Below are 12608 nucleotides of genomic sequence, written 5' to 3'. Positions count from 1 at the left end.
GTTGTTGTACTGCTAGGTAAACAAGGGCGTGTGGAGTAAGAAAATTTGCCTAAGGTTTCGCCCTGCTCGAGAATCGAACCCGGGTCCTCTAGCTTGTGAAGCGACACTACAGGACACTACTGATTGTTCACCGTATGCAACAGAGTTTGCCTTGTTATAAATCTCCCCTGCAGAACAAGAGACAATGTAGTGTAACAGGAAAGTTAAGGCGGTCACCTCACCTCTTGCAAGCAAGACACCTGGGTTCAATTCCAGGCAGGGCAAAACCTTGGGCAAGTTTCCTTACTCCACACGTCTAATAATAATCCCTCCAAAACCAAAAACAATAATTAATCGGTCGTTTTCAATTCACGACTGTTTGTGGGACACTGTTGCGCGCATTTGGCTGCCATGTTTCGCCCACAACTACACAGTTAATTCACTTTACAGTATATTCTGTGAAGCACTTTGAGACGTGGAGAAGACATGTAAAGTGCTGTATCAAATGCAAGGATTATTATTATTATAAATTATCAGACAGTTACAACACATACAACACACATTTATATATTAATCCTTGCATTTGGTACAGCATCTTTTATGCTAGGAGGGCATCTCAAAGCATGTCACGAAGATTACAGTGAAGTGTAGAAACAGTGTGATAGAATTACATAAGTAACATCCCACAAACAGCTATATCTACGCCAGGAGTATTTATTCCATTCTCTTCATTCCCATTGAATCCATAATGATTGAAGCCCAAGAATATTCTCTCAAAGCCAAGCTCTCTATCCTTCTGTGCTTTAACATCAAGATTTCCTTCTCTCCCAAGCGCATGAGAGGCACAGCTGGAACAGTATGTGACAGGAATTTAAGCTCCAGATATGAAGCATTACAACTGGGCCAGTATTTATTCAATCTGTCTGCATTGCCCACCTACTTTTAAACTGCTACCCGCTTTATTGTATTCTTAGTCTTGCAGAGAGGTCGTGAAGATGAAGAGCTTAAAGATGACAAATGAATTTGTTTTGTACGCTTTGTAGGGGTCAGGAAGTATCTCCCAGTGTCCTGGCCAACAGTCCCCCGAATAAAATTGCTCATTGAATGTTTGTGAGACATTGCTGTGTGCAAGTTGGTTGCTGCGTTCGTCTGCAATAACATACACTTGGCTCACTTTGGCTCAGTGTTAGCACTTTCGTGCTAGTCAGAAGCTAGTGTCTTCAAGTCCCCATTGGGACTTTGAATCACATAAACTCAATAAAGCTGACATTCTGTTGCAGTGCTTGGGATGTGCCGTGTTGTTGGAGGTGCTGTCCTTCGGATGAGACATTAAACCAAGGATCCATCTGCCTGTTCAGGTAGATTTCAAGGATTCCATGGCACTCGGAGTCCTGGGCAACAAATAAAATTGGTCACTCACTCCATGGCTGTTTGTGGGCTATTACTGTGCAGAACTGGCTGCCACATTGTGCCCAGTGTCATGGGACCTTTGATGAAGGAGAGGCAGATCGGACAACAACAGCAACAAATTACATTTATAAAGCGCCTTTCACATTGGAAGGACATCCCAAGTTGCTGGACAGTTAAGGTTTAGCACATGAGCTTGGGGGGGTTGGAATCAAGAGGGGTGGAGGGTAGGGTGGGTGGGGGTGGGATTATGGCCGAAGGCATCATCAAAGGTCTTGAGATGGGCCTTGAGTTAGGCAAGAGAGAGGGCAAGTTTCAGAGGGTGGGGGCAGAAGATGAAGGCCCGTCCACCAATTGTGGGCTGGGCAGGGCAGGAACGGGGACATAGAGCAGACCAGTGGTTTAATGCTTAATTAGTGATTAATGCTTTGCAATCCGCAACCTTGCCTTAACGATTAATCTGAAGGATGGCACCAACAATGCAGCGCACCTCCAGCACTGCACTGGAGTGTCAGTCTGAACCACAAGCTCAAAGTCCCAATATGGGGCTTCAACCCACAACTGTCTAACACACAACCTACTGATCCCGCAGGCGCTAGCAAAATAATTAAACTGGCGTTAGGAGTGCCTTATATACACGTAAAGGCAAAAAAATACACTCAGAACGAATGGTGTGGGGATTTCCCATTGTACCTGTACCATGTAGTTTCCTTTCCCAGGAGCAGCGCATCAATTATTATGGTACAAATATGTACAAAGCTCCTTCTCCAAATACCGAGACTCACAGAGATCAGAACGCAAATGGAGGGGAGGGGAGAGTACAAAAGCACAGGGTTCAAATCGTGTGAGAGATGGAAATATCAGGCGCAGCCAAATACCTGGTATTTATGAAATGAAAGAACATTATTCTGAAGAATGTTATTTTTCCCTTTAATCTTGGGCACTGAGGCACCTAGCCTCACCATCATTAAGAAATCCAGGGATAAAAGGGCTGCAGGTCAGCATTGCGAAATATTCAAGCGCTTTGAGACATCCTCCCCACATGAAAGGGGTTATATAAATGTATATTGTATTACACTGTAGTGCTTCATTGTTTTTAATAACTACTGAGCTTTTTTTCGAGTGTTCCCTGGTCTTATGTAGTAAGCGATTTTCTTTCTTTCTTTCTTTCTTTCTTTCTTTCTTTCTTTCTTTCTTTCTTTCTTTCTTTCTTTCTTTCTTTCTTTCTTTCTTTCTTTCTTTCTTTCTTTCTTTCTTTCTTTCTTTCTTTCTTTCTTTCTTTCTTTCTTTCTTTCTTTTTCTCTCTCTCTCTCTTTCTCTCTATACAAGGTACATTTCAGTAGCAAGTATCCCAGGGAGGTCCCTCAAAGATTGTTCTCGAATGTAGTGCATCCTCTCTTCTGTCAGAAATTCTGTCTGGTGAGTTGTTAAACCGAGGCCTGTTTGAGGTTGATCTTAAAGATCCTGTGGAACTCTTTGAAAAGAGAAGGGAGTTTCTCTCTTCTCTCTTCCAGTGTCCTGGCCAACAATCCCCCAAATAAAATTGGTCACTCACTTATCAAATTCTTTCATTTCCTTAAACACCTCTCCAAGTGCCCTCTCATTCATCTCATTTCAGAGAGTAAAGCTCCAAACTGTCCAATCTATCTGGATAGTTGTACCCACTCATGCCTAATAACATCCTAATAAATCAACAATGTCACAGTGCCTTGGGATGTCCTCCCGACGTGAAAGACGCTATACAAATGTAATTTTTAATTGTATTGTATCTCCAATGCTTCAATATCCTTTATGAAATTTAGTGACCAGTACTGCGCACAATACATGTTACCTCTAACGACAACAATAACTTGCATTTATATAGCATCCCTCATGTAGGGTAGCATCCCAGAGTGCTTGATGGTGGTAGAGCACGATGCCAAACTGGGGGACAGTAAGTACAGTCAAAGAGGAAGGTCTTCAGTAAAGGCCTTTAGTAAAGGTCGAGACTGTCCATTGCGTCTTTCTGCATATTATGACTGTTATTAGAAAATATTAGGTTAAATTAAAACAATAAAATATTTGAAATTCTGAATGAACTGAGGCTGCAGGCCAGGTTATTTCCCCTTTCACTACCCATTTCTTCTCTTTCCTCCAATGCGATCTTTATTTAAAGCAGATATTATTTAATAGCCATGTTTATAGTCCTGTAGCTTAGTGGTTAGAGCACTCAACAACTCGCCTCGCAAGTGAGAGACCTGGGTTCGATTCCCGGCAGGGCGAAACCTTGGGCAAGTTTCCTTACTCCACACGCCTGATAATAATCCTTCAAAAATAAAAATTGGTCACTTCCATCCACGACAGTTTGTGGGACACTGCTGTGTGCAATTGGCTGCCATATTTTGCCCACAAATATACAGTCAATTCACCTTGCAGTCTATTCTGTGAAGTGCTTTGAGACGTCTAGAAGACATGATAAATGGGCTATATCAAATGTAAGGATTATAATTATTATTACTTATTATTATAAGATGGGAAGGAGAGGACAAGGTGGAGGGACAGAGGAAAAGTGTTCCAGAGTTTTGGAATAATATTACTTTTTTTTAACTTCTACTTTTAAAACTAATTTTTTTTAAATGTTGCTTCATACTGAGCTGAGCCGAGCAGCTGAGAAGTACATTTACTCGAACTCTTTGTTTCCAATTTTCTAGCTATCTCTCAATCTTTCTGCTGTCTCTCCCATGACTCCGCATATCCTGACTTTAGCAATGAGTCCCTCATGTGGCACCTTATCAGAGGAAGTCCATATCGAGCACATCCACTACATTTCCTGTATCTACTTTATATGTTGCTTCAAAGAGTTTGATAAGGTTGATCAAGCATGACCTTCACTTTCATAAATTCACGCTGGCTGCTTTTAATTGTATGCTCCCCCTCAAGATGCTCTGCTATTTCAGTCCTTTATGATAGACTCATTATAAGCATTTAATGTAGAATTGCACACAGTGTTGCTCTGAAGGAAGCTGATGAGGAGCGCAGGAACAGAAGGAGGCTGTTCAGTTCATTGTTGCCCATGGAGACAAAATGTATCCAACAGCAAAGAAATCACAGATGTGAGTTAAAAAGAGAATAAACAGTGTTCAATTCACCAGCAGTGATGCAAATATACCCACATACCTGAGCTGATGTAATGGTAATATGGCTTTATCTAAATGATAGAATACCAGCTTTCTTTGCTAAAGAGGAGACCTTTAAGAGGGAACCTAATCGGGGTGTTTAAAATGATGAAGGCTTCAATAAGGTTAACATAAATAGGCTGTTTGGGGATTCTGTAACTATGGCCACAAGTATAAGACAGCGACGAGGGGGATCTAATGGAGAATTTAGGAGGAACTACTTCACACAAAGGATAGTGAGATTGTGGAATTCACTGCTTGAACCGGCAGTTGAAACAGATAGTGTAGATGATTCAAGAGGAAGTTAGACCTTCACATGTGGGAGAGGGGAATAGAAGGATGTGGGAGGGAGTAAGGAACGGGTGAAGACTCAGGTGGAGTACAAGCACCGGCACAGACTGGTTGGGTTGAGAGACTTGTTTCTGTGTTGTACAGTCTATGTAATGTTATATTAAAAAAATGGAATAAGTAACTCTTAAATCTCAAAAGAGCCGACACAGTTATGATGGGCCAAATGGCCTTCTTCTGTGCTATAAATTTCTTTGGCTCTATGGTCAATACTCAGTTTTAATTCCGAAAATGATTCCATTTATTTGTTGAGTGAACAATGAGGGATGATACCCACTGTCAGAGGAGTGAGCAATGAACAGGTTGGAATGTCTAAACCTTGAAAAGAGATGTCACAGAGGAATGGTATATAGTGGCACACAAGGTTTTTAATGGGATTGATAAAATTGATCCAGATATACCAAAACAGCAGAAAAAGTTACCTACAGCACCGTCAATTCATTTTACAGTGTATTCTGTGAAGCGCTTTGAGGCCCCTCAAAGATGTGAACAGGCGCTTTATCAAATGCAAGGATTATTAGGATTATTATTATATTATAACAATAATAATGATATTATTCATGTCAAGATTACAACTCGAAGCAATTGATATACTGTAGAGTGGAGTAACTGTGTATTTTTGTGGGCGAAACGAGGCAGACAGTTTGGCACAGTAATCACCCACAAAGAGCTGTTGAGTGAGTGACAGATATTGTCTGGGGTATTGTTTGCCAGGATAGCAGGAAAGACTCCCTTCCCTGTTCAAGTGATATCATGGGATCTTTAACGTCTACTTGAACAGGCACAGATGGGACTTTGGTTAGGGAAAGGAGGGAATCGTGTGCAAGATCAATACAACAATTCTGTGCATGTATACAGCATCTCTCATGTGGGGATAATGTCTCAAAGTGTTTTATAAAGATGGAGCAGGGTGCAAAGCTGGGAGAAGGGGGAAAGGTGATTCAAATTGCAGCTAAAGAGATAGGTCTTTGGATGGGTTTTGAAAGAACAGAGAGCGGAGGTAAGGCAGATGGACTTCAGAAAAGGAAATAACCTTGCTTTTGCGAACAGGAAAATGGGATTAGTTTCGGGGTCCCATGTGCGAGAAAAATACCGACTCAGGCTTGATGGGCTGAGTGGCCTGTTTCTGTGCTGTAACAATGCACGAATGATCCTACGATCAAAGACAGCCCATTTGTCAGAGCCTGCAGTGACTTGCAGCGTGCAATGTGGCTAATTGCTGCAGGTGTCAGCTGCAGGGTGCGCTCCCGTGTTGGGCACATAGCGTGCGCAGATGCTCATCTGTTTCTCACGGCGGTTCATTCAACAAAACATCCAAACAAAATTGCGGAACCAGCTTAAAAGGAATTGGTGTATTTATGAATTCCGAATGCCATTTTCCCTTCTGGTGCAGGAAAACTCCCTTAGGAACTATCTATTGTGACACGAACAAATAATAGCTACTGGGTATTCGGCCTTGGGATCAAGTGGGGCAGATGTTTCCTCCAAGTTTTCTCCATCTGAAAAATGATAGCATCTGTTGAGATCCTGAATTAGTGAGACTGAATTGGTGGCATCATGCGTTGGGAAACCAATGCACGATTGTGAAGTGCTGGTTTAAGCGAATATTATTCGAGTGTGAAGTATTGTCGGGTACGGGTTAGAGCACTCACCTGGCAAGCGAGAGAACCTGGGGTTTGATTCCTGGGCGGGAACAAACCTTAGGCAAATTTCCACACTCCACATGCCTCTGCTTACTAAGCAATAAGTCGGAACCCAGTTGTTAGTCGATTAGCAGATCGCTTTCCAGGAACAAAATCCTTCAAATAGGGCCTGACCATCTTTCTCTCTTTTAGGTGTTAAGCAGGAGATATCAGTTACCACAGGGATAACTGGTTTGTGGTGACCAAATATTCACAGCAACGTCGCTTTTAGATCCTTCAATGTCAACTATTCCTATCATTGTGAAGCGGAATTCACCAAGCAATGGATTGTTCACCAAATAATAGGGAACATGAGCTGGGTTTAGATTAATAATAGTCCTTGTTTTGATATAGCGCCTTATACATGAGTGAGACATCTCAAAGTGCTTCACAGAATGTACTGTAAAATGAATTGACTATATATTTTGTGGGGGAAACACAGCATCCAATTGCGCATAGCAGTGTCCCACAGAAACTCGTGGATTGATTGCCCACATTTTTTTTCAAAATACATTTTTGAAGGGATTATTACCCCTGGAAAAGTGACCTGCCAATCGACTAACAACTGGATTCATACTTACTGCTGGGTAAACATAGGTGAGTGTGGTAAAGAAACTTGCTTACTATTTCACTCTGCCAGGGAATCGAACACAGGTCCTTTCGCTTGCGAGACGAGTGCTCCAACCAATATACTATAGGATTGCACTAATAATAATATTTTAGTTAGCCTATGGTTGAATGGTATTGTAAATAGCTTTTGGCACCTCATTATAGGAAGGACATAAAAGCAATAGGAAAGGTGCAATGCAGGGTTCACTCTTCACATGCCCTATTTATAATTCCTTTTATGCATTTAACAAATTAGCCCCCATTCATCCCAGCCTTGTATCCTGCCCAAATGCCAACTCACGCTGAAAGGCAAATTGATGCACAAATTCACCCAATGTCAGTGAACGCAGCATTTGCATCTCGTTGAAGATAAAGCATTGTGGCAATTGTGCCAAATCACATCCTACAGTCAAATGCGTTGCATTGTCCTTGTCTATCAGCTCAAAGAAAGTTCCCTACTATTTGTAAATGAAACAAAACACACACACATGCACACATATTACAATTGGGTATGAGTTGACGTCATCTCCTCTACAGATGCAATGTGCATCGATTGATTTGCCCTCCTCCACAGATGTGACGCCTAGAATCTGAACATCTGAGTCATTTCCCACATGTTGGTTACTTTACTGAGCTTCCCATTGTAAGCAAGCACAAGAAAGTGGCCAAATATATTGACAGGAAAAAAAGCACGTCTTGTTTCTATTCATTATTGATATTAATCCTCTTCGACTATATTTAGGTTCACCCCCCCACCACCCACTGGCTCGGCATCAGGCTCGAGCATTCTGAGACAACACCTTGCGTGAGGGGCGCTATATAAATGCAAGTTGTCGTCGTTGTTTACTGAGCTTTATGGGGTACAATTAAAATGCAGTTTACATTTAGATTTGGTTTCACATACAGAGGACATCCCAAGCACATTCAAAGTATTGGATTAACTGTGTATTTTCAGGAAAATATACATTCTTTGTCACTCAAACCACGACTGTTTGTGGGACACTGCTGAGCGCAATTGGCTGTCGCGTTTCACCCACAAAATACACAGACAATCCAATTTACAATACGTTTTGTGAAGAGCTTTGAGACGTCTCAACGATGTGGTGAGGTGCCAAATCAAATGAACGGATTATTTTTATTATTTTTACTTAACTTGGATGTGACCCTTCAGCTCGGGGAGGTGCCCCAGGACTTCACAGAAGCGCCGAGAACCAAACAAGACCTGAACGCTTTACTACAAGGCGTTGGTCTGTGCTCAGTGAAATTCTGTTCAGAGAAGGAGGTTCAAAGCCTACACTGAGACATTGTGAATCTGAGCACACAGAAGTAATGATACCTTTGAAATTGCTCTTGAGAATAAAGGGCTCACAAAGATTGCAACAGTGGATGCTATATTTATTAGTTGCTGACCTCTATGCGCAGAATTGTTTTAGTACAATGAATCATCCCTGCAGGTTAGAGGACACACCTTCTGAAGCTTCTATACACTTTTCCTGCCAACCTGTTCTAGTCATTAAATACCCTCTGAGAAAAGAGAGATTTCCTGGTGTTTGTCCCGTCTTGAACTTGCCCTTTTCACCTCTAAATCTGTGTCCTCTTGTTCTACTGCCTCACTTTATCATTCACCTCTTTCCCCCTTGTCAGCCATCCCCCCTCTCCATCCTTCCCCTTCCCAATCCTCCACTCATTCCTCCTTCTTCATCCCTCCCCATCTCCCACTTCTCCATCAGTCTTTGTGTGTCAGCCTGGCTGTGCTTTGTATCAGAGCCGATCAGCTAAAGTGTACCCTGGTTCTCTCTCCCCCTCTCTCACCAGCACAGTTGTTTGATATAGGTGGCCCTCTGTTTATCAGGTAATAGTTAGACTGATATCTGTAGGAGGATGTAGTGGTTTTTAACTTGGAAACCTCGGAGTGAGACGTGTATCACCTGTGTGGTCTTGGTCGCACTCGCACACAAACGTATTCGGCGTGACATTTTGGCAGTATCCATAGCGACACACTTGCGGCTTGCACTGGCCAACAACCTCGGAACAATTGGTACCTGTGGAAACAACAGCAACAACTTCATAATAATAATAATCCTTACTATCGATACAGCGCCTTATCACATCGTCGAGACATTTATAGTACTAGAGTAATTGCCTTCAAAGTACTTAACGTTACAAAATAGAACAAAAATTACATCAATAAAATAATAGGAAGAACCCTTACATTTGATGGAGAGCCTTTCAATTCGGGCAGATATCTCAAAGTGCTTCACGGGACATACTGTCAAATGTAGTGACTGTATGTTTTGTTGGCGAATGTGGATGCCAATTTCGCGCATGGGCGGGGAGGTGGGGGCTAGGGTGGGTACAATAGCCAGGACCACAAAGACACAAGACAACCCTTTTCCTTTCAACAAGAAGAACTTGCATTAAATATGACTCTTCACACAGGACAGCATCTCGGAGCGCTGCTCAGTGGTGTGGTTGGACGCTGTGCTCGGGAGAAGGGGAGGTGATCATAAGCATGGTCGAAGAGGTTGATTTCACAGTGGTGTCGCGAGAACTTTACATCCACCTGAACAGGTATGGACGGGATTTCAGTGTAATGTCTCATCCTAGACTGTTGGATCAAAGTACGACATAGGGCTTGAATTTACAGCCTAATTATAAGAATTCTAAGTTGCTGTCAGCCTTAATCCTCTGACACTGACATTAATACTCCAGACTGTTGTCTTACAAGGGGGAACTGATTATCATAAAAGCTGTGAGGCATAGGTAAATGCCAAGTCTTATTTCTGAACCATTACATTTAACAATCAGCGATCAACACAGGGCTCATTTTCAAAAAAACTTTAACATCACAGCTAATCAATTACTGTCAGAGTAATGTTGAATTTAACTTATCAAATCTGTGTCCCTTCCCTTTGACAGAAGCATTTGAAAATAACTTATAGGTCATGCCATCAGATCGGCAGGTTGGCTCAGTTGTCAGCCCTTCCGATGTACATCACTTCGCTTCGTGTGTTGCATCTGCTTTTCGACAGACCCGTCCAACCAAAGAGTAAGCCTTGTCCTCTGGGTCATGCTCCCCAGTTAGACAAAGCGGAAACCTCTGGGGTCAAACAAACTTGACAATTCTACTTCCTGACAATAAATTACAAGGGTTATGGGGAAATGTGGAGGCCTGTAGTGTATTGGTTAGAGCACTCGCTTCGCAAATGAGAGGCAGGGCGAAACCTTGGGCAAGTTTCCTTACTCCACACGCCTAATAATAATCCCTCCAAAAAACCAAAAACAATAATTAAATTGGTCATTTTCAATCTACGACTGTTTGTGGGACATTGCTGTGCGCAATTGGCTGCCGCGTTCGCCCACAAATATACAGTCAATTCACTTTACAGTGTGTTCTGTGAAGCGCTTTGGGACGTCCTCCTGACGTGAAAAGCGCTATATCAAATGCAAGGATTATTATTATTATTATTAGAGGCTGAGGATTCCATTCCCGGGCAGGGCAAAACCTTAGGCAAGTTTCCTTACTCCACACGCCTTTGTTTACCTAGCAGTGAGTAGGAACCCGGTTGTTAATCGATTGGCGAATTGCTTTCCGGCAGTAATAATCGCTCTCAAAAAAAATTGACAATCAATCCACGACTGTTTGTGGGACGCTGCTGTGCACAATTGGCTGCCAGGTGTCAGCCACAAAATGTACAGTCAATCCACTTTACAGTGTATTCTGTGAAGCGCTTTGAGATGTCTCAGCCACATAATAAGGCGCTATATCAAATGCAAGGATTATTATTAACATTATTATTTTTAAAACAGTCAGAAGAGAATCGATGGCTGAATGGCCTTGCTCTGTGCTGCAAATTTCTTTGATTCTACAGACGTGTACCTGAATACTGCGCTGGGCAGTCACAGCGATATCCTCTCCCACCAGCTCCTTCGTTCTTGTCTGTACAGATGCCACGGTTCAGACACGGCCTCCAGTGGCAGGCATCGTACTCTTGACAGAGGTCTCCTGCGTACGGCTCCTCACAGCGGCAATAGTAACCTGCCTCCCCGGGTCTGGTTAGACACACTCCGTGGCCCGAGCAGAGAGGCTCCGCTGTGTTGGATGTCCCACAGAGATGCGCTTTGACAGTCACGTTGAGCCGGAGACCAAAGGTACACAGCGGAGCTCCCTCATCGCGGACCTCCGCAAACAGGTGTGTGCCTGCGGTCAACCACTTGGGGTGGACCTGGCTGGTGGCTTTGACCTTACCCCCAAACAGCAGCTGGCTGGCAGGACTCCCTGTGTGAGAGCAGCTGCCGAATTCTGCCCCGGACACATTAGCCAAGTTCACTCCACGTGTTTCCAGAGACAGATCCGGTGAAATGAATAGACCGTCTCCGACCTGCAGCTCCAGAGGGCAGTTTTGGGCCAAGTTCAGGGCCTGATTGGCTTCGGCGACTCCCCTCTGGTCATCGGGGCCAAAGTACCAGCATTCCGCGTGAAAGTCGGAGCAAATGTTCCGACTGAGCGCCCACTTCACGGTGATGTCCTCCGGATGGGAGCGCCACTCGGAGAATTTGTCTCTCCGGCAAACTGTTTGCCCGCTCGCTGTGCAGACGAGTGACGCGAGCAACACAGATAGTGCAGCTGCAACGCGGAAGGGAGGAGCGGTGACAAGGATTGCACCGGAGGCACGGCACACCGACATGATCTACACTCAGCACAATCCGAGATCTCAGCCACTGATTTCCCACGTGCTCCAGGGAGAAGCAGCGGGGCTCTCCGTGAGCTTGGAATCCTTCTCTTCGGCACTCCCCTCAACCCAGGAACTTGGAACACGACGCACTTCCCTTCGTTGTGCTCTCCAGAAAACCGTTGTGTCAAACGCACCTTCAGCATCGAAGTGAGCCTGAGGAAAGAAGAGGAGAGGACATTTCCTTAATTTTCCTTATTTTTCCTTACTTCAACCCATAACCTACATGTTGGAGGAGTCCTGGAGTTTAGTGGATAGCAAGCGAGAGGATCCGGGTTTGTTTCCCGTGTGGGGCTAAAACCTTAGGTAAGTTTCTTTACACCACAAGCCTCTGGTTGCATAGCAGTAAGTAGGAACTCGGTTGTTACTCGATTAGTGGATCGCTTCCCGGGGGTAATAATCCCTCCCCCAAAATATGTAGTCACTCCAACCATGACTGTTTGTGGGACACTTCTGTGCGCATTTGGTTGCTGTGTTTCACCTACAAATATGCAGTCAATCCACTTTATATTGTATTCTGTGAAGTGCTTTGAGACGTCTCAGGCGTTATATCAAATGCAAAGATTATTTATTATTATTATTAAATCTATACAACACACAAGCAACTTCGTCAGAGCAAAAACAATGACATTCGAACCAGGCACATGACATTTCTTAAGTGCGCCATAGGTGACATGACAATTCATGATTTTTTT

The 12608-nt window shown here is 43.5% G+C and overlaps 1 protein-coding gene across 1 annotated transcript in view; it reads right to left on the bottom strand.

Annotated features, from left to right (window-relative positions):
- eys (eyes shut homolog) overlaps positions 1–11868 on the bottom strand; it is a 528873-nt gene extending 517005 nt beyond the window's left edge. The window contains exon 1 of the mRNA XM_042332751.1: positions 11061–11868. Within this exon, the coding sequence (XP_042188685.1) occupies positions 11061–11868 (808 nt within the window). The remainder of the gene's footprint in view (positions 1–11060) is intronic.
- Between the last annotated feature and the right edge of the window lie 740 nt (positions 11869–12608).

This window comes from Callorhinchus milii, unplaced genomic scaffold (assembly GCF_018977255.1).
Source record: "Callorhinchus milii isolate IMCB2004 unplaced genomic scaffold, IMCB_Cmil_1.0 Scaffold3, whole genome shotgun sequence".
NCBI lineage: Eukaryota > Metazoa > Chordata > Chondrichthyes > Chimaeriformes > Callorhinchidae > Callorhinchus > Callorhinchus milii.
The sequence above is the reverse complement of the archived record's forward strand: the minus strand, read 5'-3'. Positions and strand labels throughout refer to the sequence as shown.